This window comes from Myotis myotis, unplaced genomic scaffold, assembly GCF_014108235.1.
Source record: "Myotis myotis isolate mMyoMyo1 unplaced genomic scaffold, mMyoMyo1.p scaffold_m19_p_13, whole genome shotgun sequence".
In the NCBI taxonomy this organism is placed as follows: Eukaryota; Metazoa; Chordata; class Mammalia; order Chiroptera; family Vespertilionidae; genus Myotis; species Myotis myotis.
Window position 1 is genome coordinate 24625176 of NW_023416317.1, and position 24005 is coordinate 24649180.

Here is a 24005-nt window from a genome sequence, read left to right on the forward strand (position 1 = left end):
CTTTTCACCCGTCCGTCCGTCCGGGGAGGGGCGCAAGGAAACAGTAGCGGTGGAGAGTTCCTGGCTCGGCGAAAGGCAAGATTTCTTAGTTTGACCCAGTGGCCCCTGAATCTGGAGTGATAATAAATCCCTGGTTTTCCAATAAACCGTGGGATCTTCAGGTCTCCATTTTTCCATCTCAGTGTTCTCATCCAAAGAACAGGCCCTGTTGTAGGAACCCATATGAGCCGTGGCATATAGAGGCAGCTCTTTTTTATATGCTTTGCCCCTGCAAAACAGCATGATGCGGTTGGGAATTACAGAATCCAAGAACTGGAGTATTAATAATAAATATTTGAAATGCCCATCACCTAATAACTGGATGAACTAAATGTGATCTATCCATACAGTGAAATGTTTAGTCATGAAAAGAAATGAAGTAGTGGTGTCGCATCATGCTGCAACATAGATGAATCTTTTAATTAAAATTTTTAAAAAATATATTTTTATTGATTTCAGAGAGGAAGAGAGTGGGCAAGAGATAGAAACATCAATGATGAGAGAGAATCATTGATTGGCTGCCTCCCACACACCCCACACTGGGGATTGAGCCTGCAACCCCGGGCATATGCCCTTGGCCAGAATTGAAACCGGGAGCCAAACCGGCCAGGGCAACATAAATGAATGAAGACATTGTGCTAAGAAGCCACACACAAAAGGCCATATCTAATTCAATTTATAAGAAATTCCTAGACTAGGCAAGCTTAAAGACACAGAAAGCAAATTAGTGGTTACCAGAGGCCCACGGTGGTAGTGGTGGGGGCATTGGGTTGACTGCTAACAGGTACAGGGTTACTTTTGGGGGTGATGGGAATGTTCTTGAGTGCTTTTTCTGGGTAAAGTACCACCTTCACTGAAGTGCATTATTTTTGTGACTCTCCAAAACCTGAGGTAGACACTCAGATCATCCCTACGGGCCACATTAATTAGCACTTTTGTAAGGCTCCATTTAAACACTTACATGTACTAACTTAAAAATTATAGGCACCACAATCCCATTCTGAAGAGATTAGGAAGCAGGTACAGAGGTCAGGCAACCTCACATGCAGGCCTGGCTGTGGCACTCCTGATGGAGGTTCTGGGGGAGGGAATTTGACAGCAGGCCCTGCCACACCTGATGCCCTAAGCTTGCTGAGCTTGCCCTCCCTGCCCTCCAACCCCAGCTGTGGCCCAGGGTTTCAGAGGCCTCTCTATTCTCTTAGCTGCAGTATTTGGGCATCTTGTCTCTACACCTTACCTCTTATGTTCCCCTTAATTATTGTGTGTGCCTTTCTCGTTCCCAGTGAGGGCCTCTAAAGGGACTTTTCATCTTTGTACCCCTCCCTAGCACAGAGCTTTGCCCTTGGTGAATGCTACTTTGATATTATTAAATAAAAAATGTTATGGGGAGTTATGAAGGTGATGTTTGCCTTCGGTGTGTGTGTGGCCAGTTTCCCTGTTCTCTGGTCAAAATCCATCCCTCAAGAGACAAACTTGCTCACTAAAATGGAAACAACCAACTAGCCCTGCAACACACTGCATTCTGATTCTATTCACACATCATCTTACAACAAAGGTAGTTGCCTTAACAATTTCTTTCTTTTTTCATTTATTTGATCTATTTAATTTTCAAATCATACCTTAAAATGGCACTTGCTCATTGAGACTTGCTAATAGGATTATTTTGTTTGGTGAGTTCTTTTATAAGCAAATGTTTCAGTATTGAGCTATAACATTATAAAACCTGTATTAAAAATTACATAAAACTTAAAAGACCTGTCCTCCAGCTGGAAGATGGAAGACGGGTAATGCTTGAGTTTTCACAAAGGGATCAAAGTAACATACATGAGCTACAAGCTGATACTCTGAAATAGAATTATGGGAGATATTCACACCAGGTTATCAAATTAATGCTGGGGTCAAATCTCCAATTCCTAAATGCCAACACATGATGACAAAAAAAGACTTATTTTCCTTTTGGGGGGTTAGCTGTTTTTGGTAAACATTTATTATTTTTTGAATAGTTTATTGATATTTCACAGAGGGAGAGGGAGAGAGAAACATTGATGTGAGAGTGTAATATGATCAGCTGCCTCCTGTATACCACCAGGGATAGAATCTGCACCTTGGGCATGTGCCCTGACCGGAAATCAAACTGGCAACCTTTTGGTGCACAAGACAACACCCAACCAACTGAGCCACACCGGCCAGGGCAGTAAACGTATTTTTTAAAAAATTAACTGCCTAATACATACTGTACTATCTTTTTACATGTTTGGCTACAAACTCTTTGATTACTTTATTTTTAAAATATTTATTTTAGAGAGAAAGAAGATGGAGAGGAGGGGGAAAGAGAGAGAGACAAAGAGAAACTGATCTATTCCCTGTTCCATTCACCTATGCAATCTATGCATTATTAGTTGATTCTTGTTGACTAGGGATAAAACCCATAACCTTGACATATTGGGACAACACTCTAACCAAATGAGCTACCCAGCTCTTTCATTACTTCTTGATATAATAATTGTATAATATCATTTTTATAGAAAGAGAATAGAAAGTCTAATCTTTCCTCAAACAGGGTAGAAGTTTGCTTTGTATTATTGATAGTTTAGAAAATTCTTTTTCATCTTCAAATCACATTTTACTATTGGAAAAGTCATATACATTTTTAGGATTGTTGTCAAATCACAATTTATTTTTTAAAGAAATCTCAAAACATGTTATAGCACGTTCAATAGTAAAGATCTACCAGTGACACACACATTAAGAATTGGGTTTCTAGTTGGGCCGATTAAAACCTGTATACCTGGAAACGTAGTTGGCTGGCTTAATGGAGCTCTGAAGAGTCAAAGCAATATATAAAAAGTGAGTTTTAAAACATCACAGAGTTTTTAAGACAGACTTAATTTTTCATGATTTTCCCAAAGCCAGTCATGGTATTTATTTAACTTATGGTCTTCAGGGTGCACCTGTAAGAAATGAGACAGAGGCCTTATATAAGTTAGTCAGAAATACATTTATAAAATTGACTTTTTAAATATATGGTAGGAGAACATACTTTATGATAATATACCTGGAAATTACAACCTTTAACCTGACTGGATTCACAAATGTTTAAAATGATATCTTACATTAAGGTAATACTTTACAGTATATAAAGTACTCGCCAATTTAGTACTGATCTTCACCAGAACCTGGGGCATGAAGTAGTGATAACATGACCAAGGGATAATACACCATTTTCTAGTAGGAGGTTATTGACTCAGAGTTAAATGAATTGCTCAGGTCACAATAAATGATGGAGCAGGGATGGGCTTAGCCAGACAGACCTACTAGCTGATCACAGACTAAGAAAGCAGTGTAGCAGGCTACCTGGCAGTGCCTAACAGCCAGTACACACCCACATGCCCATGTGCTAGGCAAACTAAATAGAATGGGCAGCTGAAGTAGGATCCAGTTACCACAAAAATAGTTTGAGACTATTAGGAGAAACCCTAGTAGCATTCCAAGCTCAAACCTGCCTGCTTTCCTGTGGTGTACTTTTAAAGACTCGTAGGATTGCGACAGGAAGAAAACTACATCAGGCTTAGAAACATTACATGAATGTAATGACAGGAACAGGGCCAAATGACAAACTGTTGGAGGTCAGTCAGAGGTCACACCAAAGAGTCTTTATGGACTTGGGAGTGTCTATGGATCCTCTCCTTGTTGCCAATAACTGCATGACACCCACTGCCCCTCAAGTTTGGAACTATAATAGCACGCCTGTCCAAGAAATAATTTTAGTCATAATAGTGGACTTATTTTGTCTCAGAAACAAGAGATGTTCTGTTGCCAGTGGACCTCACCTGCTTCCACTCATTGATGCAAAAAATTCGGTAGGAGTCATTGCCGTATTTGCCAATCCCATGAAGCTCAATTGGGTATCTCCACTGCTTCGTCAGATACTCATCTGAGAATATAACAGCCCACATATCAGACCAGGCTCTAGAAAGATACTTTCCCCAAATGTGTGGTAATGGAGGACTGGATGGGAGAATAGCAGAAAGGGACAGGGAAGAATCTTTCCTAACAACCCCAGTTGTGATTGCTCTTTCTCCTGAGTTCCAGAAGCATCTGTCTGAATATCTCATCTGCCACTTACTGACCATTATTATTTTGCTAACTCAAAGAGGTATTTTCCTGAGGGCTTCCTGCTTCAATGACTTCTTCCTCTAATTATGCTCACATGGCTGGGCAAAGATTTATTGCATGGGTTGATGGGTGACTGTGGTTTGGGGTAAGTGAACTGTTTTTAAATGCCTTTGGTGCTTGAGCTGAATGACTTCTATTACTGTAGCATCCGTGGACATAAAAGTTTAAGGTGTGGCTTTCTTATAGAGGCACAGTTTATGTTTTTCTCTTGGGTATATGGGAAATTACCTGAGAACTTGATAATGGTTTTTGCTCGAAGTTCGTAGAGACCAATAGGTTTAAGAAGTTCTGACACATCTCTCCAGTCTGCAGTTCTTGCTACCTCAGCTGAAGGATACTTCTCCAGAAACTCCCAAAGCACAGGAATTGCCATTTTACCTGGATGTAAAGATAACTAACTATGATTATAAGCCTCCAGATGGGCTAGTTTATGTTCAGGTACTTCCTCAACTAGAAATCTCATCTAGAGCCTTTTTTTAAAAAATACCATTATTGAGAAGTCATTACCTAAACTAATAACCACTTTCAGAGTGAAAAACCAACACCAATAATCTATTTGGTTAACAGTCCAGATTATGCTGAAACCTGACTCTACATAATACAGGGGTGGGCAAAAGTAGTTGTATGAGAAACAGTTTATTCTTGTATTCTTATTTACTAACTAGAGGCCCAGTGTACGAAATTTGTCCACGGGTGCAGTCCCTAGGCCTGGCCGGCGATCGAAGTGCGAGCATCTGGCATGGAAGGGCAGATCCCAGCTGACCTCTGGGCCCTGGGGAGCACCTGGACCCCTAGGCCCCCATGTGCCCCCCTCTGCCTGAGTCACGGCGCCCGAGTCCCCATGCAGAGATGCGGTGGGTGCAGCATGGGCCTTTGGGCCGCAGCGTGGGCCTCTGGACTGCCTGGCGGCGCCACAGGGAAGCCGGGCAGGCAGTGTGCTCTCTCCCAGCCAGCCTTGCAGATCAGCTCCTGCGTGAACCCATGGGGAGCCTGACCGGTCCATGGTCCCAGAGGCCGCATGGGTGTGGGGCAGGTTCCTTGTGGGCACCTGGTACCTGAGCGTGGGGTAGGGGGCGTGGGGGGAGTTGGGGTTCCTGGGTGTGTGCGTGAGCCCTGGTGTTCCGGGGAAAACAGCAGGGGGAGTGAGAGCAAGCTCGGTGGACACCCTGCATTCTCACCACACCTCTGTCTCTGTCACCCCTGCACCCCGGTAGCTGGTGAGAGGTCGCAGCCCCCGCCCGAGGTCTGGGTCACCGATGCATGCCATGTTTTGGACCGCCCCCTGGTGGTCAGCGCACATCATAGCAAGTGGTCAAACTCCTGGTCCAAGGACAGCCAGAGGGGACAATTTGCATATTAGGCTTTTATTATATAAGACTTATTGTATGAGTTATTTGTAAACCTACTTTTGCCCACACCTGTATTAGTTTTTACATAATCAAAGCATCAGATAAATAGTGTAAAAGCATATAGAACAGAAGGTGTCAATGACATTAAAAAAAGCATTCAATGGTCCTAACTGGTTTGGCTCAGTGGATAGAGCGTTAGCCTGCGGACTCAGGGGTTCCAGGTTCGATTCCAGCCAAGGACATGTCCCTTGGTTGCGGGCACATACCTAGTAGGAAGTGTGCAGGAGGCAGCTGATCGATGTTTCTCTCTCATCGATGTTTCTAACTATCCCTCTCCCTTTCTCTCTGTAAAAAATTAATAAAATATATTTAAAACAAAACAAAACAAAAAGCATTCAATGAAAAAATGCTTTTATACATGACTAAGGATGAAGGGATGTTACGTGATTGATTTTCATTGATGACCCAAACTAATCTGAAAGTAGAAAATAAATGACAATCTGCTCCTTAGTGCTATAAAGGCTCGTCTAACATTCTCATGGTGAAGAGCTTGAGGGCTGAAAGGGGAAGGCCTTTACCTGAGGTCACACAGACTCAAAATCAAACTGGAACACAGGCTTCCCAATCAATTCAGGGCTCTTTCTCATCACGCTGTCTCTAATAAGGTACAGGTTACAATAATCCACAAACCTGAGGTGCGATTGAGAAATATCGTCGCGATGAGGAGCTTCCATGGATCGTGAAAAAGTGTTTCCTGGACAAGATTAAAAGGTGACCGAGGAGGTGTCCACTTCTTAAAGGCTTTGCGACGTGGGGGGCTAAGAGCTGAACAAACACACTGCATCAGAGTTGGATATCTGAAATAGATTTAAAATCTGATTTTCTGATTGGGAAAGGATACCTTCTTTGTTGTATTTGCTGGAAAAATATAGGCTTGTTTTCCTTTTCTCTACTTGTGTCCGTGGGATGATGTCTTCTGAAAAGGAAGAGTGAACGTTGGTTATAAAATCTATGGTTTAGCCTAAAGAAATATTTAGGAATGCAAATAATAATAATAACAACAACAATAAAAACTACTATTATAAAGCATTAGGTGTTTGCCAAGCAGTATGCTAAACACTTTACAAAAATTAATCAATTTAATCCTACAAATGACCTATGAGTTAAAGGACTATTTAATCTCCACTCTATAGATATGGAAATTGAGGCACAGAGAAGCTGAATAACTTGCCCAAGGTTAAGTAAGTAGTAGAGTTGAAATTCAAATCCAGATAGTCTGACTCCTGAGTTCAGGCCTTTAACGACTCTGTTACATTAGTTCTCTATAACTTATGATCAGAGTTCATAGTATTGAAACATTGGAAATAATATGGAATATTTTAAATTATGACACTTTTGTACAATGTTGTCATTAAAATATTTTTGAGAATATGTCATTAAAATTTTCTTACATCTTTAACTTTCACGTGAAAAAAAAAGCAATATTCTACATGTGACCCCAATTTAATTTTAAAGAGTATATAATATATATATACATACACCACACACACACACACACACACACACACATACATACATATTTACAGACATTAGAATAAAATAAACCAAAATGGTATAATGGTTGTTTCTGAATGGTAATTTTTCTTTTCTTCTTTAATTTTCTAAAAATTCTGCAGTGCCCTAACTGGTTTGGCTCAGTGGATAGAGCGTCGGCCTGCGGACAGAAGGGTCCCAGGTTCAATTCCGGTCAAGGACATGTACCTTGGTTGCAGGCACATCCCCAATAGGGGGTGTGCAGGAGGCAGCTGAATCGATGTTTCTCTCTCATTGATGTTTCTAACTCTCTATACGTTTCCCTTTCTCTCTGTGAAAAATCAATAAAATATATATATATATTAAAAATAAATAAATAAAAAAATAAAAATTCTGCAGTGAACATTTTTACACTTGCCAAAAAAAAGGCGGGGGGAGGGGGGGGCGGGGGATATAGACCAAACAGAACCTGTAGAAAAACCTACGACCACTATCCTCTGGGAAGTTCAGTTAATTTACCAAAGACTATTTGACAAGTGTTATCAGGCTTCCCATTTCAAAAAATCATCACATTTAATACTCCCTTTAGCCATAGCCTTTAAATTTGAATGTCAGTTAATACTACCTTGTATTTGCATAGCGTGAAGCCATCTTTTTCACTTCTCATTTTACTTTACAATATTCTTGATATGAAAAACAGCACTAGTAAGGGTTACTACTTCCATTTTACAGATGATGAAACTATGACTTAGAAATTAAGCAACCATTCCAAAATGACAGTGAGACTAACTGGAGACTGGGCCAAGTATCCCAGTTTTCAGATAATTAGTCTAGGGTCTTTTGCCTTTCTAGTTTAAAAAGGCAAAGCCTAGTAGAAAGTAAAAAAAAAAAAAAAAAGTTAGAGGTTTAAGAAACTCAAAGTCTTTAAAGAACAGACGTGAAGAATTCTTACGCAGGTCCTAGGTATATTTGGCCATCTTCTGTTAAAGGTGGAAAAATTCCAGATACCGCAAAGACATAAAATCATGAGTGGGCCTGACAGCAGGAATAAAGTCTAATCCCCTGCTCCACAAATTTGTCCAGGCTGTCTCCTGCAGGGTTTAAGTAAAATTACTATTGTTCTTTAAAGGAGTTATTCATTATACCATAATGGCTTAATGAATAACTAATATCAGGGTGCTCAAATGGTCTCCTTTTTATTTCTTATTCACTGAGGTATTATAAAGGCAAAAGTCCTCAGCTCTAAACTCTGTACTACGAATAATAGATGAACTATGTAAGTACAGTTTTGAATTATTTAGAGCTCTAAAACAGTTTAGAGAAGCATTACATCATCATAGATGATAAAAATGATTATGATAGATACAAACTTGAATTGGAAGTCACACATCTGTAATAAGTATTCCCAGCCAATTTATATATCAAAGCAGTCTTCCTTTTCCGTGTGAAGCCTTTTCATTTCCCTCAAGTTGTAAGATTACTGGCTGGAAAGATGGGAAGAAGGGAAAGCACTGTTCAGAGTCCGAGCAGCTGCACCAGGGAGAGATGTTAGCAGCTGTTAACGGCACAGTTTTCCTTTACTAGGGGCATAAAGGCAGTAGCCAGCTAATTCCCTCTGCCATAGGAAGGGGTTTGAAGATCAGTTAGACAAGGTACTAGGATCAATTGGTAGAATGTATCTGATTTTTGGCCCAACTTCTTCATTCTACTCCCACATCTTAACCGGTTACAGGCATGAAATATAGTATCCAGGAATATAAACTGCCTCATCACATTTTTAATAGCACTTTAAATGCACCAAGTACCTTGACATATTTTCACAGAAGTGGAATCTTTCTCAGTTTGTGAGCAGTTGCTGTCCATTTCAGAGCCACATTCTAAACTGTCAACATGCAAAGGTTCCTTCCTTTCCCCAACTTCTACTTTTGTTATTTCCTCAGATTCTAAAAAGGTATTCTCACACCTGTGTTCTGCTTCTTTGGTCGAACATAATTTGTTTATGATGCCAGAAGTTATTTGTTCAAAACTAAAATTTGATCCCGAACTCAATGATTTTTCTTTTACAAGTCTCGTTTCTTCCTTGGTCATATTGATGGTCCTGTTGCTTGCTCTGGAATCAGAAATGCATAAAGTTCTATCAAGCTGACTTTCTTGTGCAACAGGTTCACTTTCAGCTTCTGCCTTATTATGCACAGATTCTCTTTTTCTCTTACTTTGAACAGGATCTGGAAAACTCTTCAGGCACCCTGTTTTAGTTTTCTTAATTTGAATTCCTTTCAAAGTAGTCATCTTCCCTTTGGACTTCCTAACCTTTCTGGAGTCAACATCAGTAACACCGTCACCTTCTTTCAAAAGCAAATGCATGGCAGTGGAGTTAGATAGTTCCCTGCTATCTTGGGATTCCAAACTACCACCTGGCAGAGGAAACACATCCTTTTTCCACCTGCTTCTTGTCCTGAGGTTCCGGTTTGAAATGCTGCTTTCATTTTGCAGTTGGGATGTCAGAGCTGCCGTACTGCAGTCTTTATATTTTGACTTGATGCCTCTTTTAGACAGTACAGTAAAATCAAAGTCGTCTGGTTTAAGAGACGTCTCTTCATTTTTGTGAAGATAATTAGCAAGTGAACTTTTGGATCTGAACTTCAGTCCTTGTGGGCTAAAAATGATATTAAAGGAAACATTGATAGTAAATAAAAGTGACTTTTAAAAAGAACCAGACCACATTTCAGATGCTTAATTAATAATTTCCAAATGTTGCCAGGGGTATTTGTCACTTAAAATAAAAATATTGATAAAATGGTATTTTTAAATAGTTTCCTCAATGAGGAGAATATGATTCTATAAAATAATTTTACAAATATAACTTAAGTGCAACTTTATCATTAACCATTCACAGTAGGAGAAAATGTATTTGTCCCTAAATCATCTGATAAAACTAACCAGTGACACTGAAGGAATAGAATCCATAATGGTTTTATGGTAATAATAGAAAAAAGTCAAGATACCTGCTATGCTTTCCCACTACCTGTTTAAACAAAATTATTTGGCTGCACTATCTTTACCACTTTGCATGCTCACCTGATAAAATATACATCATATCTTCCGGCTGTTTTTCCAGATAACCTTTGCTTCACAACTCTTTCCCATCCACATGGGACAGACTTATGGCATTCTGTCATTTCAGCACCACCACACTGAGCAGAGGCGATGGGTTCTTGCAGCAGGGGATTGCACTCACTGCTGCTGCTTATCACCATTTGTTTTTCATCTTCTACTCTTTCTGATCCCGGAACATTTTCCTTGCTGAAAAAACAAAGTACAAATGATTAGCTTATTTAAAATTGATTTTATTCTGCTTATTCAGTTTAAATCTATGACAGAGCAGGAACCACATGGTCTATTTGGTTGTGGGAGAGATTAAAATCAGTATGGACCAGTCTTATGCTATAGGAATATCCTTCTGCCATCCACTGTCTTCCTGTCTCCAACATGGGTTAGAAAGGGTTGAAAATCTCTACACAATGAAAAGCTCAAGCTATTGGCTAGGAACTTTTTAAAATTAATCATTCCGTAGAGCTATTATAATGACTTCTGATGACACTGGCATCATTTTAAAAATACGAACCAAATACTGAGCTCAAGCCAGGATCAACAGACCTGCTTAAATGAGTCAGTGAAGAACCCTCCTCTTCCCCAAATAAGTGAGGTAAAAATGTTATTTTTCTTGCATTTTTACATGCATTTTTCTTGGGGAGAGTATCACTTTCATCAGATTACTTACCAAAAGGTAATTTATGACACAGAATTTTCAAGTCTCTTTCATTCTTGATCCTCATAATCTTATGAGGTAGGTTGGATAAAGATTACTCTAATTTTATTGATAAAATTGAGTGATAGGAAGATTAAGTTATTTGCAGAGCTGATACCAGAACCCAGGTCTACTAAATCTAATGCTACTCCCCCTGTACTATTATTGAAAAACTTCAGCAGAGTATATCCTAATCACTAAATCACACATTTCAAAAACTGAATGGGTATAATGATGTCTAATACAACTTCCTTTCTAGAAATAGGGAAACTAAAGAGCTAACAAAAATTAGAATCACGGTCTTCTGACATAATTTGGGGCCATGTAGTTTTGGGAAGCTCGGTGGATCTTGAGAAATTACAGAGTTCACAACTTTAGCGATAAGGAGACTGAAATCTGGTGAAAAGAGTACACACTTTAAAGTCAACATACTGGGTTCAAATCCCAGCTCTGCCATTTACTCGCTGCAGGTCCAGGAACAAGTTACCTAACCTCTCAGTCTCCCTTCCTCATCTGTAAAAAGGAGGTAATACCTTTGAAGGTACTTCTGAGGATTTCATTTCCAAAGAAAAGTAACTCATCTTAGCCCCAGATTGCACATACACAAGTACTCAATACATGACTGTAGCTTCCTTACTGCTCACAGGACCCATTTTTGGGGCGCTCTTGGCTGCTTAACATGACATCTCCTTCCTAGGATCCTCCTTCTCAGTAGACGTCTCCTGGCACCAATCCCTGCTCCTCCCAGCCCTCTCGGCATTTTGGGGTGAGGAAGTCGGGGGCACCCCAGGGCTGACCCCACCGGAATAGTACTGAGTTCCAGCCTTAATTCCTAGGAAGGAGCCCTTGAGCCTCGAGGTCCCTGTGGACTCCCGGGAGGCCCACCCACCTCTACTCCCCCGCTCCCACGTTACAGGTGGTGAAACTGAGACCCGGAAGCGGACAAGGACTTGCCGGAGGTCCCACGGCCGGTCTGGGGCTTGGCTCTCACTAGCGGTGACGGAGGGAGCAGCTCCAATGACTCCCAGGCTCGGACTCTCCATCCCGGCCGTGCCTCTCCAGCGGACTCCGGCTGCACCAGCGGGCCAACAGGGAGCGACGCCCAGGGCGTGGAGCAGAGTAAGAGGTGAAAATTCCTTCGGCTCAGAATGCTAGGCTGAAACCTAAAACTGAGGGCGGTAAAAACCTGTCAAACTCCATAGCCGCTTTCCGGCCGCCCACTCTGCCTTAGCTCGTTCCACCGCTCGGCCAATGAGGTCCTCTGTCGAGGGAGACGCACCGCCCTCCGCCCATTCTGACCAATCGAGCGCGCCCCAGTTGCGCAGACGCCGGCTGGGCTCCAGTTCCTTCCCCGCTTTTGCCCCTTTACCAGCCCTCCTTTGCAGACATGCGCACTCGGAACGCTGCGCGCGCGTAGCTCACTGCGCATGTGCGTTGTCAACGGTAACTCAGGTAGCCGAACTGGCGGGCGGCGAGGGCCGAGTTGCTGAGGCGGGGAGGAGGGGCCCGAGGCGTGAGGGAAGGCGCGATGAGGGCCGTCTTGACGTGGAGAGATAAAGCCGAACAGTGGTGAGGAGCGGGGCATTCCGGGAGGAACGGGAGGCCCAGCCCCGGCGGGGATAGCGGTAGCCTCTGCGAGAACTCCTGTGGTTGCCAGGGGCAACGGGCCGGCGGCCTAGGCTGAGGGCGCTGAACCCCGGGACTGGGTGGCTGAGAGGTCGCTCCCCGACCCCTTTGCAGATGGAGAAACTGAGGCTTGGAGAAGGGGCAAAGGAATGTACACATATCACAATTTGGCCCTTATGCCCATTACGCCCTGGACTCCTTTTACATCCATGACATGTTTCTCCAACTTCCTTGCCTTATCCACATCTCTTATTTACTTGATGTTTTTCTCTAAATGGTCTCTCTTATGTTCGCCTAAATAATATTACTTGCTATAATAAGATAACTGTAAAACCTAAGTAAGGAGCCCTGGCCGAGTTGCTCAGTGGGTTGGAGCTTCTGATACGCCAAAAAAGTTGAAGGTTTGATTTCAGTTAGGCACATACCCAGGTTGAGGGTTCGATTCCCTATGGGAGGCAACCGATGGATGTTCCCCCCCCCCCCCCCCCCCCAGTTGGTTGAGGGTGGTCCCATGCATCAGAAGGTCGCAGGATGGAGTCCTACTCAGGGCACATGCCCAAGTTGAGAACTCCATCCCCAGTAGAGGGCGTGCATGAGGCAGCGAATTATGTTTCTCTCTCATATGAGGTGGCGAATCCATGTTTCTCTCTCATTGATGTTTCTATCTCTCCCTCTCTGAAATCAATAAAAATACATCTATTTTTAAAAAGCATATCGCCAGTGAGGATTAAAGCGAGGAGAAACAGAACTGCCGGTGAGCTGTAGCTAGATACTGTTGCTATGGAGCCTTTAAGCCTGAGGTCTACTATCGCTAGAACTGGAGGTTTAGCCCGTATGGTCAGAGAGGTGCTTGAGATGAATAGCATCAAAGCCAGACGTTCCCCTGTGCTTAGTTAGAAGGTCTGAAAGAGAATCAAAAGAGAATGACACTCTCACCTTGTGATTCTCTTATTTAATGCCCTATTCCATTTTTATCACCTAGATTCATCACACAGTGACACATTTTGGGAAATACTGACTTACTGGATAGTTCTCCTCAGCCTGAGTTTTAAAATCTTCACGTAAATGATCTTTTCAGCTTCATTGTGAAGCCTCTGTTTTGGCCCTTGACACCCGATAGTTGCCATTCCCTCTCATTCTTTTCTTAGGCCTTTCTGTGTGGCATAAGCATGCCTTCTTTCCTCATCTCCTCACATTGAGACCCTTAAACATCTTGTAGATGATTGCTCTGTGTGGTACTTTGCACTAGTAATAGCTAGCACCATGTGCCAGGCACTGGCTAAGGACATCCTGTCTTGGATCTCATTGTCACCTTCCAGCAGCCCTCTGATGTAGGTACTATAATTACCTCTATTTTACATGTGAGGAGACTAAAGCACAGAGAGGGTGAAGAATTTGCCAAGCTCACACAGTGAGTTAAGTGCCGGAGCCAGCATCCAAGCTCAGGTCTTCATTCCAAAGCTAATGCTTTTACCCACTACATTCATTTTTCTTTGTGTTAAAGGGTCTGCAAACTCAAATGCCTACAGGAGTCAGACAGGCAACATAAATGGGAGATGTTTGTGCGCCTCTTACACACAAGGAATTGTCTTCTCCTTAAGAGTGTTCTTCAATTCTACAACCCACTTGAAACACATAGCTTATCACTTCTACTCTTAATAGAGATTTGAGTTTTAAAAAATTCCTTTTTACTTTTCTCTTAATTCTATTATAAAAGTACCCACAGCACAAGATGATGATATCTGACAACTGAACATTTGGCTTTGATGTCAGAGAGTAGTAGGGAGTGGCAAAGAGTGTGGCAAACTAGAGAGCTCATGCTCTGCCTGAAAGGGACAGCTGCTGTTCAGATCTGGCCAAATACCACCATGCAGGAATTGGCCTGCTGTGCTCAGAACTACCTCAGCATACAGCCCACAGGTGGCAGGTGCTTTGCACAAAGCTTGCCTGTGCACAGATCTCTCTCTTGTTTTGTAGGTGAGGACAAAAGCTCAGATAAGGTCAGCTCTTCTGGGCCCAGCTCCTCTTTACTTTTCACTTTTTCACTGTATTGCCCCAGTTCTCCCCAGTGAGAAATGCGCCAAGTACATTTTCCCCTGGAAGCAAAGAAAGAAAGCCGGAGAAACAGGAAGACCCAGTCTGTTACCATGTAACAGTGAAGAAACTGAGGCCTGCCTGGGGGCCCCTGCCTGCCCGCCCCCCTCTGCGAAGTGAGGCCTGCCTGGGGGTCTGGCGAGGACTGCCTAGGGGTCCTGGCTCTGTGCAGTGAGGCCTGCCTGGGGGTCCCGCCTCCTCCCAGTTCCACGCAGCAAGGCCTTCCTGGGGGTCTGGTGAGGCCTGCCTGGGGGTCCTGGGGGTCCCGCCTCCTGGCTCTATGTGGCCCGGAGGCGGGACCCCTGGCTCGGGCCTACCTCTTTGGGGCAATCCATCAAGGAGCCTGGATGGGTGGGCGGGGCCTATCTCTTTGAGGCCATCGATGGCACAGGCCAGGCTGGGGGACCCCCCCCCCCTCCGAGTGCATGAATTTCATGCACCAGGCCTCTAGTATGCTCATAAAGTGATAATGAATGCCACAAAGCATGATGGTTACAACCTGGGCTTTGGAGCCTGATGTCTGGATTTGAATTCTTGCTCCACCTCCAATCAGTAGCAATTTATTTTTGGACAAATTATTTAACTTCTCTGTGTCTTAGTTTTCTCATTTGTAAAATAGGTGTAAGGTTGTGAGGATTGGTTAGTTAATACATGTAAAGGATTTAAATTATTCTTAGTAAATAAATGTGCTCAAATAATGTTAGCCACTGTCATTATTAAAACATTAAGGGTAGTAGAGATTTGTCATACTTGACAATAAATCGAGAGAGTGAAAGGCAGGCAGTATAGCACAGACTCTAGAGTCAGACCTGAGTTGAAATCCTGGCCCTTTCTCTTGCTGATCCTATGATGCTGGGGGAGGTACTTGACTGCTCTGAGCCATGGTGTCCTCAACTGCAAAATCAAGTGATAATTCTTACCTCAGAAAATTGTTGTGAGAATGAAATAAAATAAAACGTTTGAAGAGCTCAGCATGGGATCTCTCTGTGGCAAATGCTCCAAGTACTGCTACCGGGGGTGTATATTTTTAGATTACTGACCGGTACTAAGTAAATTTATCTCATGCTAAACTTTTATAATAGGCTGTCTTTGTTATGGGGTGGGGCCACAACATTAGTAACAAAGAAACAGAATTTCCGGAGGATGAGGCCCAGAAATCAGGATTTGAAAAAGATTCCCAGGTGATTCTAATGTGCAGCCAAGGTTGAGAACCACTGTTCTAATGTATCTCCTAAAGCCTTTAAAAATTTTGTTGTTGAATTTATTGGAGTGACACTGGTTAATAAAATTATATAGGTTTCAAGTGTACAATTCTATAATATATCATCTGTATATTGTATTGTATGTTCTCGACCCTAAGTCAAGTCTACTTCCATCGCCATTTATCCCTCCTTTACCCTTTCCTACCTGCCTCCGCCCTCCTTTCCCTTTGGTAATCACCATATTATTGTCTGTGTATATGAATTTTGGTGTTTTTTTTCTGCTTAATCCCTTCACCTATTTCACCCAGACCCTCAACCCCCCTCTGCTCTGACAGCTGTCAGTCTGTTCTTTGTATCTATGAGTCTGTTTCTATTTTGTTTGTTTATTTTCTTCATTAGATTCTACATATAAGTGAAATCATATGGTATTTGTCTTTCTCTGACTGGCTTATTTCACTTAGCATAATATTCTCCAGGTCCATCCATGCTGTTGCAAAAGTTAAGATTTCCTTCTTTTTTTTCACGAGCAAATAGTATTCCATTGTGCAAATGTACCACAGCTTTTTAATCCACTCATCTACTGATGGGCACTTGGCTGCTTCCAAATCTTGGCTATTGTAAATAGCACTTCAATGAACATAGGGGTGCATATATTCTTCAGAATTAGTGTTTCTGGTTTCTTTGGATATATTCCCAGAAATGGAATTGCTAGGTCATAAAGCAATTTCATTTTTAATTTTTTGAGGAAACTCCATACTGTTTTTCACAGTGGTTGCACCAACCTGCATTCCCACCAAGAGTGCATGAGGGTTCCCTTTTCTCCACATCCTCACCAAGACTTGTTGTATGTTGATTTATTGATTATAGCCATTCTAGCAGGTGTAAGGTATCTCATTGTGGTTTTAATTTGCATTTCTCTGATGGACAGTGACATTGACCATTCTATATAATAAAGAGCTAATATGCTAATTAGACCAGTGGGTGGGGCCATGAGGCAGCCAGGGCTGAAAGGGCGGAGCCCCTTGCACGAATTTTGTGCATCAGGCCTCTAGTCTTTTCATATGTCTATTGGCTATCTGTATGTCTTCTTTGGAGAAGTGTCAATTCAGTTCCTTCGCCCATTTTTTAATTGGATTGTTTGTTTATTTGGTATTGAGTTGTATAAGTTCTTTGTATATTTTGGATATTAATCACTTATCAGATGTATCATTGGCGAATATGTTCTTCCATTTGGTGGATTTTCTTTTCATCTGAGGATGGTTTCCTTTGCTGTGCAATAACTTTTTAGTGTGATGTAGTCCCATTTGTTTGTTTTTCTTTTGTTTCCCTTGCCTGAGGTGCTATATATCAGAGAAAAATATTGCTATGAGATTTTACTGCCTATGTTTTCTTCTAGGATTTTTATGGTTTCTAGTCTTACATTTAAATCTTTAAGCCATTTTGAGTTTATTCTTGTGTATGGTATAAGAATATGGTCTAGTTTCATTTTTTTGCATGCATCTGCCCATTTTTCCCAACACCATTTATTGAACACTGTCTTTATCCCATTGTATGTTCTTGCCTCCTTTGCCAAATATTAATTGACTATAAAGGCGTGGGTTTATTTCTCCTAAAGCCTTTATCACAATATTATTCTGAATTTCATCTAATCTGAGGGCATTGATTTTAAAATACCATTATTTTACATAGCACTAAAAAAACAAGAAATGCTGCCAGTTAAACTGACACAACATCAGTTATAAGACACATTCCAACTTCAGAGATGTTAAAATGTGGAAATGTATCCTTTAGAATTGATGACATGTAGTAGTAGTTCTTTGTGAATGTGTCTGAGTCACCCCTTCCCACTGGATGGTAATTTCTTTAAAGGAAGAGAGGGATTATGTTTTATGCATCTTGTATCTGTTAGTGCCTAGCAGAAGCATTCAATAAGTGTCTGATTAATTGAAATAGTTATGGTATTTTTAAAAAGATTTTTAAAATTGCTTTTTAGAGAGAGGAAGCGAGAGGGAGAGGCAGGGAGAAACATCCATTGAGAGCAGAACATCCATCAGCTGCCTCCTGCATGCCCCCTACCTGGAATCAAAACTCAGGCATGTGCCCTGACTGGGAATCGAACCAGCAATCTTTCAGTGCATGGGACAACGCCCAACCAGCGAAGGAGCCAGGACAATTATGAAATAAAGTTTCCTTTCCTGGCCATTAGCAGACCTCATCATTTTGGTTCCTAATTGTCCTTTGTCTTGTCTTTTCTCCTGTTTAGTATATATGACCTCGCATTTAAGCCTGATGGAAACCAACTGATTTTGGCTGCAGGAAACAGATTACTGGTAGGATTTTGTCTGGGTTTCCTTTTTTTTCCTCCTTTCCTTCTTGTAAGTACTCTGAAATTTGACACACCTCGCCTTTTTTGAGATAAAAAAAGGCAAGGGCAGAAAAACCAGTCATTATTTTTTTAATAGGGAAGGAAATGGGCTATTTAAAACAGGTAAGTAAACTGTCTATCAGATAGGAACTTGTGAACAATACCTCCTTTGCAGTCATTAATCTTTCCCTTTTTACTTTGAGACACCCATGGAAGGTTGAAAACAATTAATCAAAATGTCTTTGAAATTGGGCTGGTGTCAGTTCACATTTTGTCCCCCTGAAAAATTCAAGCAACAGGATTGAAGGGACTCCCTCTATGAGAAGCCAGATAGTCTGACCCCAACTTTTAGGCACTGGCCTACCTAAACAACTCCATATGGATGTTGAGCTATTTTTCATGTTTTCAAAGAATATAAGCTCCCTCTGGAATCTATCCCAATGTATAAAAGTAATTTTCAGAGAACTTTTTATGTTTGACCTAAAAACCTTTGTATGAAGTCTCCTTCCTTCTGCATAAGGCGACTTCCTCTTGCTCTGTTGTCTCTAAATATACAGACTGACTGATCTCCATTCTTTCATGGTAACTACATAACCTTTTTTTTTTTTTTTTTTTTTTATATTGCTTAAAGTATTACAAAGGGTATTACATATGTGTTCATTTTATTATAATCTTAAAGTCATGGTTAAATTGTTCTGCAGACTTCTTTTCTCAGGGTAAACAGTCCAAATCCTTTTAGGTCCTCCCCCCCGTAGTTTATTTTCTCCAACACTAATTGTTTGGGGAGGGGTTTGCCTTGGTTTCTCCACATTTTTAAAATCTCCACATATTAATACATCTTACACAGCTGTAAAATATCCTAAATCCACATTATAGCTGAATTTTATGACACTCCCTGTGATATGCAAACCCAGAGTTCAGGTCTGTGACTTTCAAATTCTTGGTAGCAAATATGAAACATCCTCTATGACTTAATCATGTTGTAGGTGGTTCTTTCTATGTGCTGCCTTTATTCGGGAGGGCCTAGCTTGATTGGCAATATGTTCAAATTCACATAAGAATGAAGTTTGAGGAGAAGTTCCACAGAGTAAACTTTTGTTTCTCGAGGATTAATAGTATGTTCCTGGTAATAAAATGCATAGAATTAGGACCTCTACTTCTTGGGTTTTCCAATATTAAGTCACATTCTTTCTGGTTTCTCAGTGCAATTTTTACTTGACACACATTTAGAATATTGAAGAATGTTTTGTTATTGTTAACGTAAAAACATTCAAACCTGTAAAGAATTTTTATGAGTTTATTTGAGCCAAACTGTCGACAATTGCCTGGGAAGCAGTATCTCAACGGATTGGGATAATGCTCTAGAGAATGGTGGTTTTTGGTCTATTTTTATACATTGCAAATCAAAGGAAAGGGCGTAGGTGGGGGTTACATGAGATCCATTGGTGATAGATTAGAGAGCAAAGTGTGTGTGTGGGGGGAAACCCTGGGATTGGATAAAAAGTAAAATGATAGACACATACTTAGGTGGGTGCAGGATAGTTAACAGTCAACAGTTAACATGATAACAATAACAATGAAGGAATTTGTGGTATCTGTCCTGGCGCCCAGGCACATTAGGTTGTACCCCAAGGAGTCCGGAAAAAGGGAAATTACAAGTTACCCAGACATTTCAAGGATGTTATCATAGCAGCAAAAAGACAGATAGGCTCAGTTAAGGAAAAAGTTGACCATGTCAGTGAAGATACTGGCCTAGGAGGTGACTACCCACCATAACTGCTTTTAGTTAAAGTTTAATTTCAGACCGTCCTTTGTGGTTACTTTAGGTCTTTGAGTTTGCAAGACTGCCATGCAGGCCTTCCCTGAGCTTGTTAGGTTAGCGTGTGGCCCCTTTCGTCCACATTATAAAAACAAAAATAGCAGCAGCAACCTGTAGGAATTCTAACTAATGAATGCCACTTGGATAATGTGTACTTTTGTCCCTTTTTTGGCCAGGTTTATGACACCTCTGATGGCACCTTACTTCAGTCCCTAAAGGGACACAAAGATACAGTGTACTGTGTGGCATACGCGAAGGACGGTAAGAGGCTGCTCTGGGCTTATAGGCTCTGTAATGGTCTCAGGGCTTTTCTTTTTTCTCCTTAGTCACTCTTTTATCTTTTTAGTAAGCTGAAGTACAGCTTGCAGTTTCAGAAGATAGTTAAGTCTCATAGACTTCATTTCAATCATTTTATTCAACGAGTTTTATTGAGGGCTATCTATGTGCCAGGCACTGTTCTAGCTGCTTGAGGTACTTCAGAGAACAAAACAGACAAAGGCCCCTGCCCTTATGGGGCTTATACCTATGGGGGAGGGGGAGGAAGAAGGGGCAGTATGAGGGATGATATGTAATAAACGTAAGTAAATTAAATAGTGTGCTGGAAGATAAGTGTTAAGGAAGAAGAAAAAGTAGGTCAGAATAAGGGGATTGAAAGTGGTGGGTGGGACAGTGGATTGAGTATAGTATTGAATAGGGTAGTGAGATAGACTTACTGAGTCAGGCACAGGTGAGCAAAGGCTTGAAGGTGGGGAGGCAGTGAGATTCTGATGGTGGGCATCTGGGAGAAGGAAGAGAGTTCCTTGCAGAGGGTAGAGCCATTGTAAAAGCTCGCAGGTGGGAGTGTGCCTTTCAGGGGCTGAGGCAGTGAGAATCAGGCGGAGCAGTAGGGGATGAGGGTAGAAAGGTAACGGACATTGGGTGGCCAGATCATGTTGGCTGTCATGAGTATTTTGGCTTTGATGCTCAGTGAAAATAGGGAACCACTAAGAGTTCTGAGCAGAGGAGAGATATGATCTGACTTGCATTTTAGAAAGATCCCTCTAGCTGCTGAAAGAGCCTACAAGGAGAGAGAGTTGGGGCAGGGAGATGAGTGTGAGGAAGCATTATCCAGGCAAGTTTTATAACACTGGTGATGGGGGCTCAGACTTCTGGGAGCAGAGGAAGTGGTGAGAGGTGGTCAGATTCTGGATATAGTTTGAAGGTGGAGCCAATAGGATTGCCTCACAGATCAGATGTGGGGTATGAAGAAAGGAGTCAAGGGGGACTTCATGGTTTTTTGTTTTGTTTGTTCATTTGTTTTAAAATAATAGTTTATTGATTTTTAGAGAGAGAGGAAGAGAGAAGAGAGAAACATCGATGTGAGAGTGTAACAGTATAATATTGATCAGCTGCCTTCTGCACGCCCCCACCCAGATCAAGCCTGCAACCCCATATGCCCTGACCAAGAATCAAACCACAACCTTTTGGTGCACGGGACGACGCCCAACCAACTGAGCCACACTGGCCAGGGCTGATCTCAAAGTTTTTGACCTGAGATACTGGAAGGATGGCGTTGCTTTCCACTGAGATACGGAAGGCTGCAGGTAGAGAAACATACAGTGGGAGATCAGGAGTTCAGTTTTGGACATGTTGACTTGAGAAAAGTTGGTGCTATAAGAGAGAGGAGAGGGCATTGTCAGAACAAAGCATCCAGTGGGCAAGAGAAGATGGGTTAGATGGAGCATGGTGGAAGGTAGAGGATGTTGCTGCAGGTGCTGGCGGGGGGCGGGGGTATGTGGTGGTAGGTTTCTAATGGAAATTCTCTTCCATTCTTTCAGTGAAATAGGAAGCAACATCAACTGAGAGTGAGGATGGGAAAGGAGGTGTGAGAGAGTTAAGGAGAAAGGAAAAAATGTAAAATGGAACCAGGAGGTATGGTGAGAGACCCCCAATAACATGAAGGGCCCACTTGAAGCTTGAAAATGAGATCAGTTGCTTTGATTGTCTTTTTCTCCACCACTTTGAGCTGCATAGATGCAAGGGTGGGGGAGGTGGAGAATTGGATTTAACTGAGTAGTGAATTTACAAGCATCTCTGAAAATAAAATAAGAGGGTGAAGGAATGGAAGATGTATGCAAAGGAGTGATTATATACATTGACCTCAGCTGAGTAATGAGGGGTGAGAGGACTGCAGGGGATGGAGGACAGCAGAGAGATGGTAGGTTCTGGTGGGATTGAAAGATTATTGGCGTTGAGGTATCAGGTCGGGTGAGAAAGAGAGGTGGTGGTCAGAGAAATGGGTACATGAAGTTGCTTTTGAGAGTTAAAAATAAATCCATGCTACCCACAGCATGGGATTGATAGAAAGAACACAGGTTTTGGAATGAGATGGCTTCAAGTTCCAACCCCAAAAGCTCTGAGTTTGAGATGATTATTGAATCTCTCTGATTCTCAATTTTCACATGTGTCAAATGAATATAATATGGAAGATAGCATTCTGTGACCACTGCTGAGAAGCCACAGAATCAGTGTGTTATAGTGTTTTAACAAATCTTTGAGATCATTCAGACTCCAGGCTTTTAACTTCTTTTTATTGACAGACCTCTCTGAGGATCCAATAAAAGCTGTAGACCTCTTTCTAGAAAATGCACATACTTTATATATACACACAATTTTGTGCGTACAGTTTTAATCTGATCTAGCCCAATCTCCTCATTTTTTTAATTTTTTATATGTTTTTATTGATTTCAGAGGGGAAGGAAGAGGTAGAGAGATAAAAACATCAGCAATAAGAATTGATCGGCTGCCTCCTCCACGCCCCCTACTGGGGATTGAGCCCACCGCAACCTGGGCATGTGCACTGACTAGCATTGAACTGTGACCTCCTGGTTCTTAGGTCGACACTCAACCACTGAACTACCCCAGCCGGGCTCAATCTCCTAATTTTAGACCTACATAAAAACCTAGAGAAGTCAAATCACTTGCTAAGGTCATGCAGCAAGTGTTAGTGGCAAAGAAAACACTAATTTCTTGCCTTTTAGTTAAATGTGCTATGCCATGGAAGTCATGTTTTTTTTTATGTGTCTTTGAGTTCAAGTTCAGAGTAATACCTTTAGGAGACCTGTGGGACCTCTGGAGTTTATAAGCCTTGGGGCTCTTGGGCCTGCAACACCATTAAGGCCCTTGATGATTTCAGAGTGTGATCTGTCATCAGTGGCATTTGTCAGCACTTTGCAGAGTCCCGTCACACACATCTCATTTGATCCTCCCAATAGTCCTCTGAAACAGACAGGAAACGGGTTCTCAGCTCCTCTCACAGATGAGAAAACAGGCTTGGAGCGATCACAGGTAATGGGCAGAGCTGGGCCCAACCCAGGCCTTCCAGCTGCAGAGCCCTCGTTCTTTCTGGTGCATCATGCTGCCTCTTCATGACACTTACTGAACAGTGATTAAGACGTCTTCCGACTTCTCTCAACTGGTCTTTTTCCCTTGGCCCTGGAGATGGAGATACCCCAAATCATGGTTTTGCTCTTTAAGTCTGCTTGTTTCTGATTTTTCACGTAAGTTTTTTGTTGTTGTTAACCCTCACCCGAAGATATATTTTTCATTGATTTTTAGAGAGAGTGGAAGGCAGGGAAGGGGCGGGGGGCGGGGGGGGGGAGAGAAACATTGATGTGAGAGAGACACATTGATTGGTTGCTTCCCGCACACCTCCTGACGGGGCCAGGGATTAAACCTGCAACCCAAGTATGTGCCCTTGACTGGGAATCAAACCCACAACCCTTTGGTGTACGGGCCAATGCTCTAATCGCTGGGAAACACTGGCCAGGGCTCTCTTAAGTTTTAATAAGTATTTAATGAGCAACCATAATACAACCATGATAAGTGACATCACTGGAAACTCCAACTCCAACTCTGAGCCTGTAGTCCATGTTCTTCATCACCTACTACCTGCCAGGATGGGAGAGGAGTGACAGAAGTAATCACATACGAAAGCAGCTTCTATTATTTCGTA

General features: G+C 42.0%; 2 protein-coding genes across 11 annotated transcripts in view; one reads left to right on the forward strand and one right to left on the reverse strand.

Annotated features, from left to right (window-relative positions):
• Positions 1 to 2695: 2695 nt before the first annotated feature.
• MBD4 (methyl-CpG binding domain 4, DNA glycosylase) lies at positions 2696 to 12137 on the reverse strand. 4 transcript variants are annotated; one of them, XM_036332247.1, is made up of 8 exons: positions 11860 to 12135; positions 10176 to 10400; positions 8903 to 9753; positions 6466 to 6540; positions 6255 to 6389; positions 4444 to 4593; positions 3870 to 3973; positions 2696 to 2990 (listed from the first exon to the last, which is right to left on the reverse strand). In XM_036332247.1, exons 1-8 carry the CDS (start codon positions 11946 to 11948, stop codon positions 2913 to 2915), a joined length of 1707 nt encoding a protein of 568 aa, XP_036188140.1. In that variant the 5' UTR covers positions 11949 to 12135; the 3' UTR covers positions 2696 to 2912. The 4 variants fall into 4 exon arrangements, with proteins under 4 accessions (XP_036188140.1, XP_036188142.1, XP_036188141.1 ...); XM_036332249.1 differs by having other exon boundaries at positions 11795 to 12128; XM_036332248.1 differs by lacking the exon at positions 3870 to 3973 and having other exon boundaries at positions 11860 to 12137.
• Positions 12138 to 12347: 210 nt separating this feature from the next.
• The window catches only part of IFT122 (intraflagellar transport 122), a 66546-nt gene continuing 54888 nt past the window's right edge, over positions 12348 to 24005 (forward strand). For 6 of the 7 annotated variants that reach the window (XM_036332252.1, XM_036332255.1, XM_036332253.1 and 3 more), the window contains exons 1-3: positions 12348 to 12474; positions 18091 to 18157; positions 20188 to 20272. In XM_036332252.1, coding sequence (XP_036188145.1) covers positions 12434 to 12474; positions 18091 to 18157; positions 20188 to 20272 — 193 coding nt within the window. In that variant the 5' untranslated portion in view covers positions 12348 to 12433. Of the gene's footprint in view, positions 12475 to 18090; positions 18158 to 20187; positions 20273 to 21828; positions 21923 to 24005 lie in introns of those variants that run through there. The other variant, XM_036332257.1, reaches the window with a different exon arrangement.

Bases quoted from the DNA above. Each gene is read 5' to 3' on its own strand.
- MBD4 (XM_036332247.1), bottom strand. From the start codon at position 11,948: ATGGAGAGTCCGAGCCTGGGAGTCATTGGAGCTGCTCCCTCCGTCACC. The intron at 6,541-8,902 runs GTACTTGGTGCA...CTTCCTTTTCAG, and splicing joins TTCTGTGAAAATATGTCAAG to AAGACATCATCCCACGGACA. The intron at 3,974-4,443 runs GTAATTTCCCAT...TTATATTCTCAG, and splicing joins AACCATTATCAAGTTCTCAG to ATGAGTATCTGACGAAGCAG.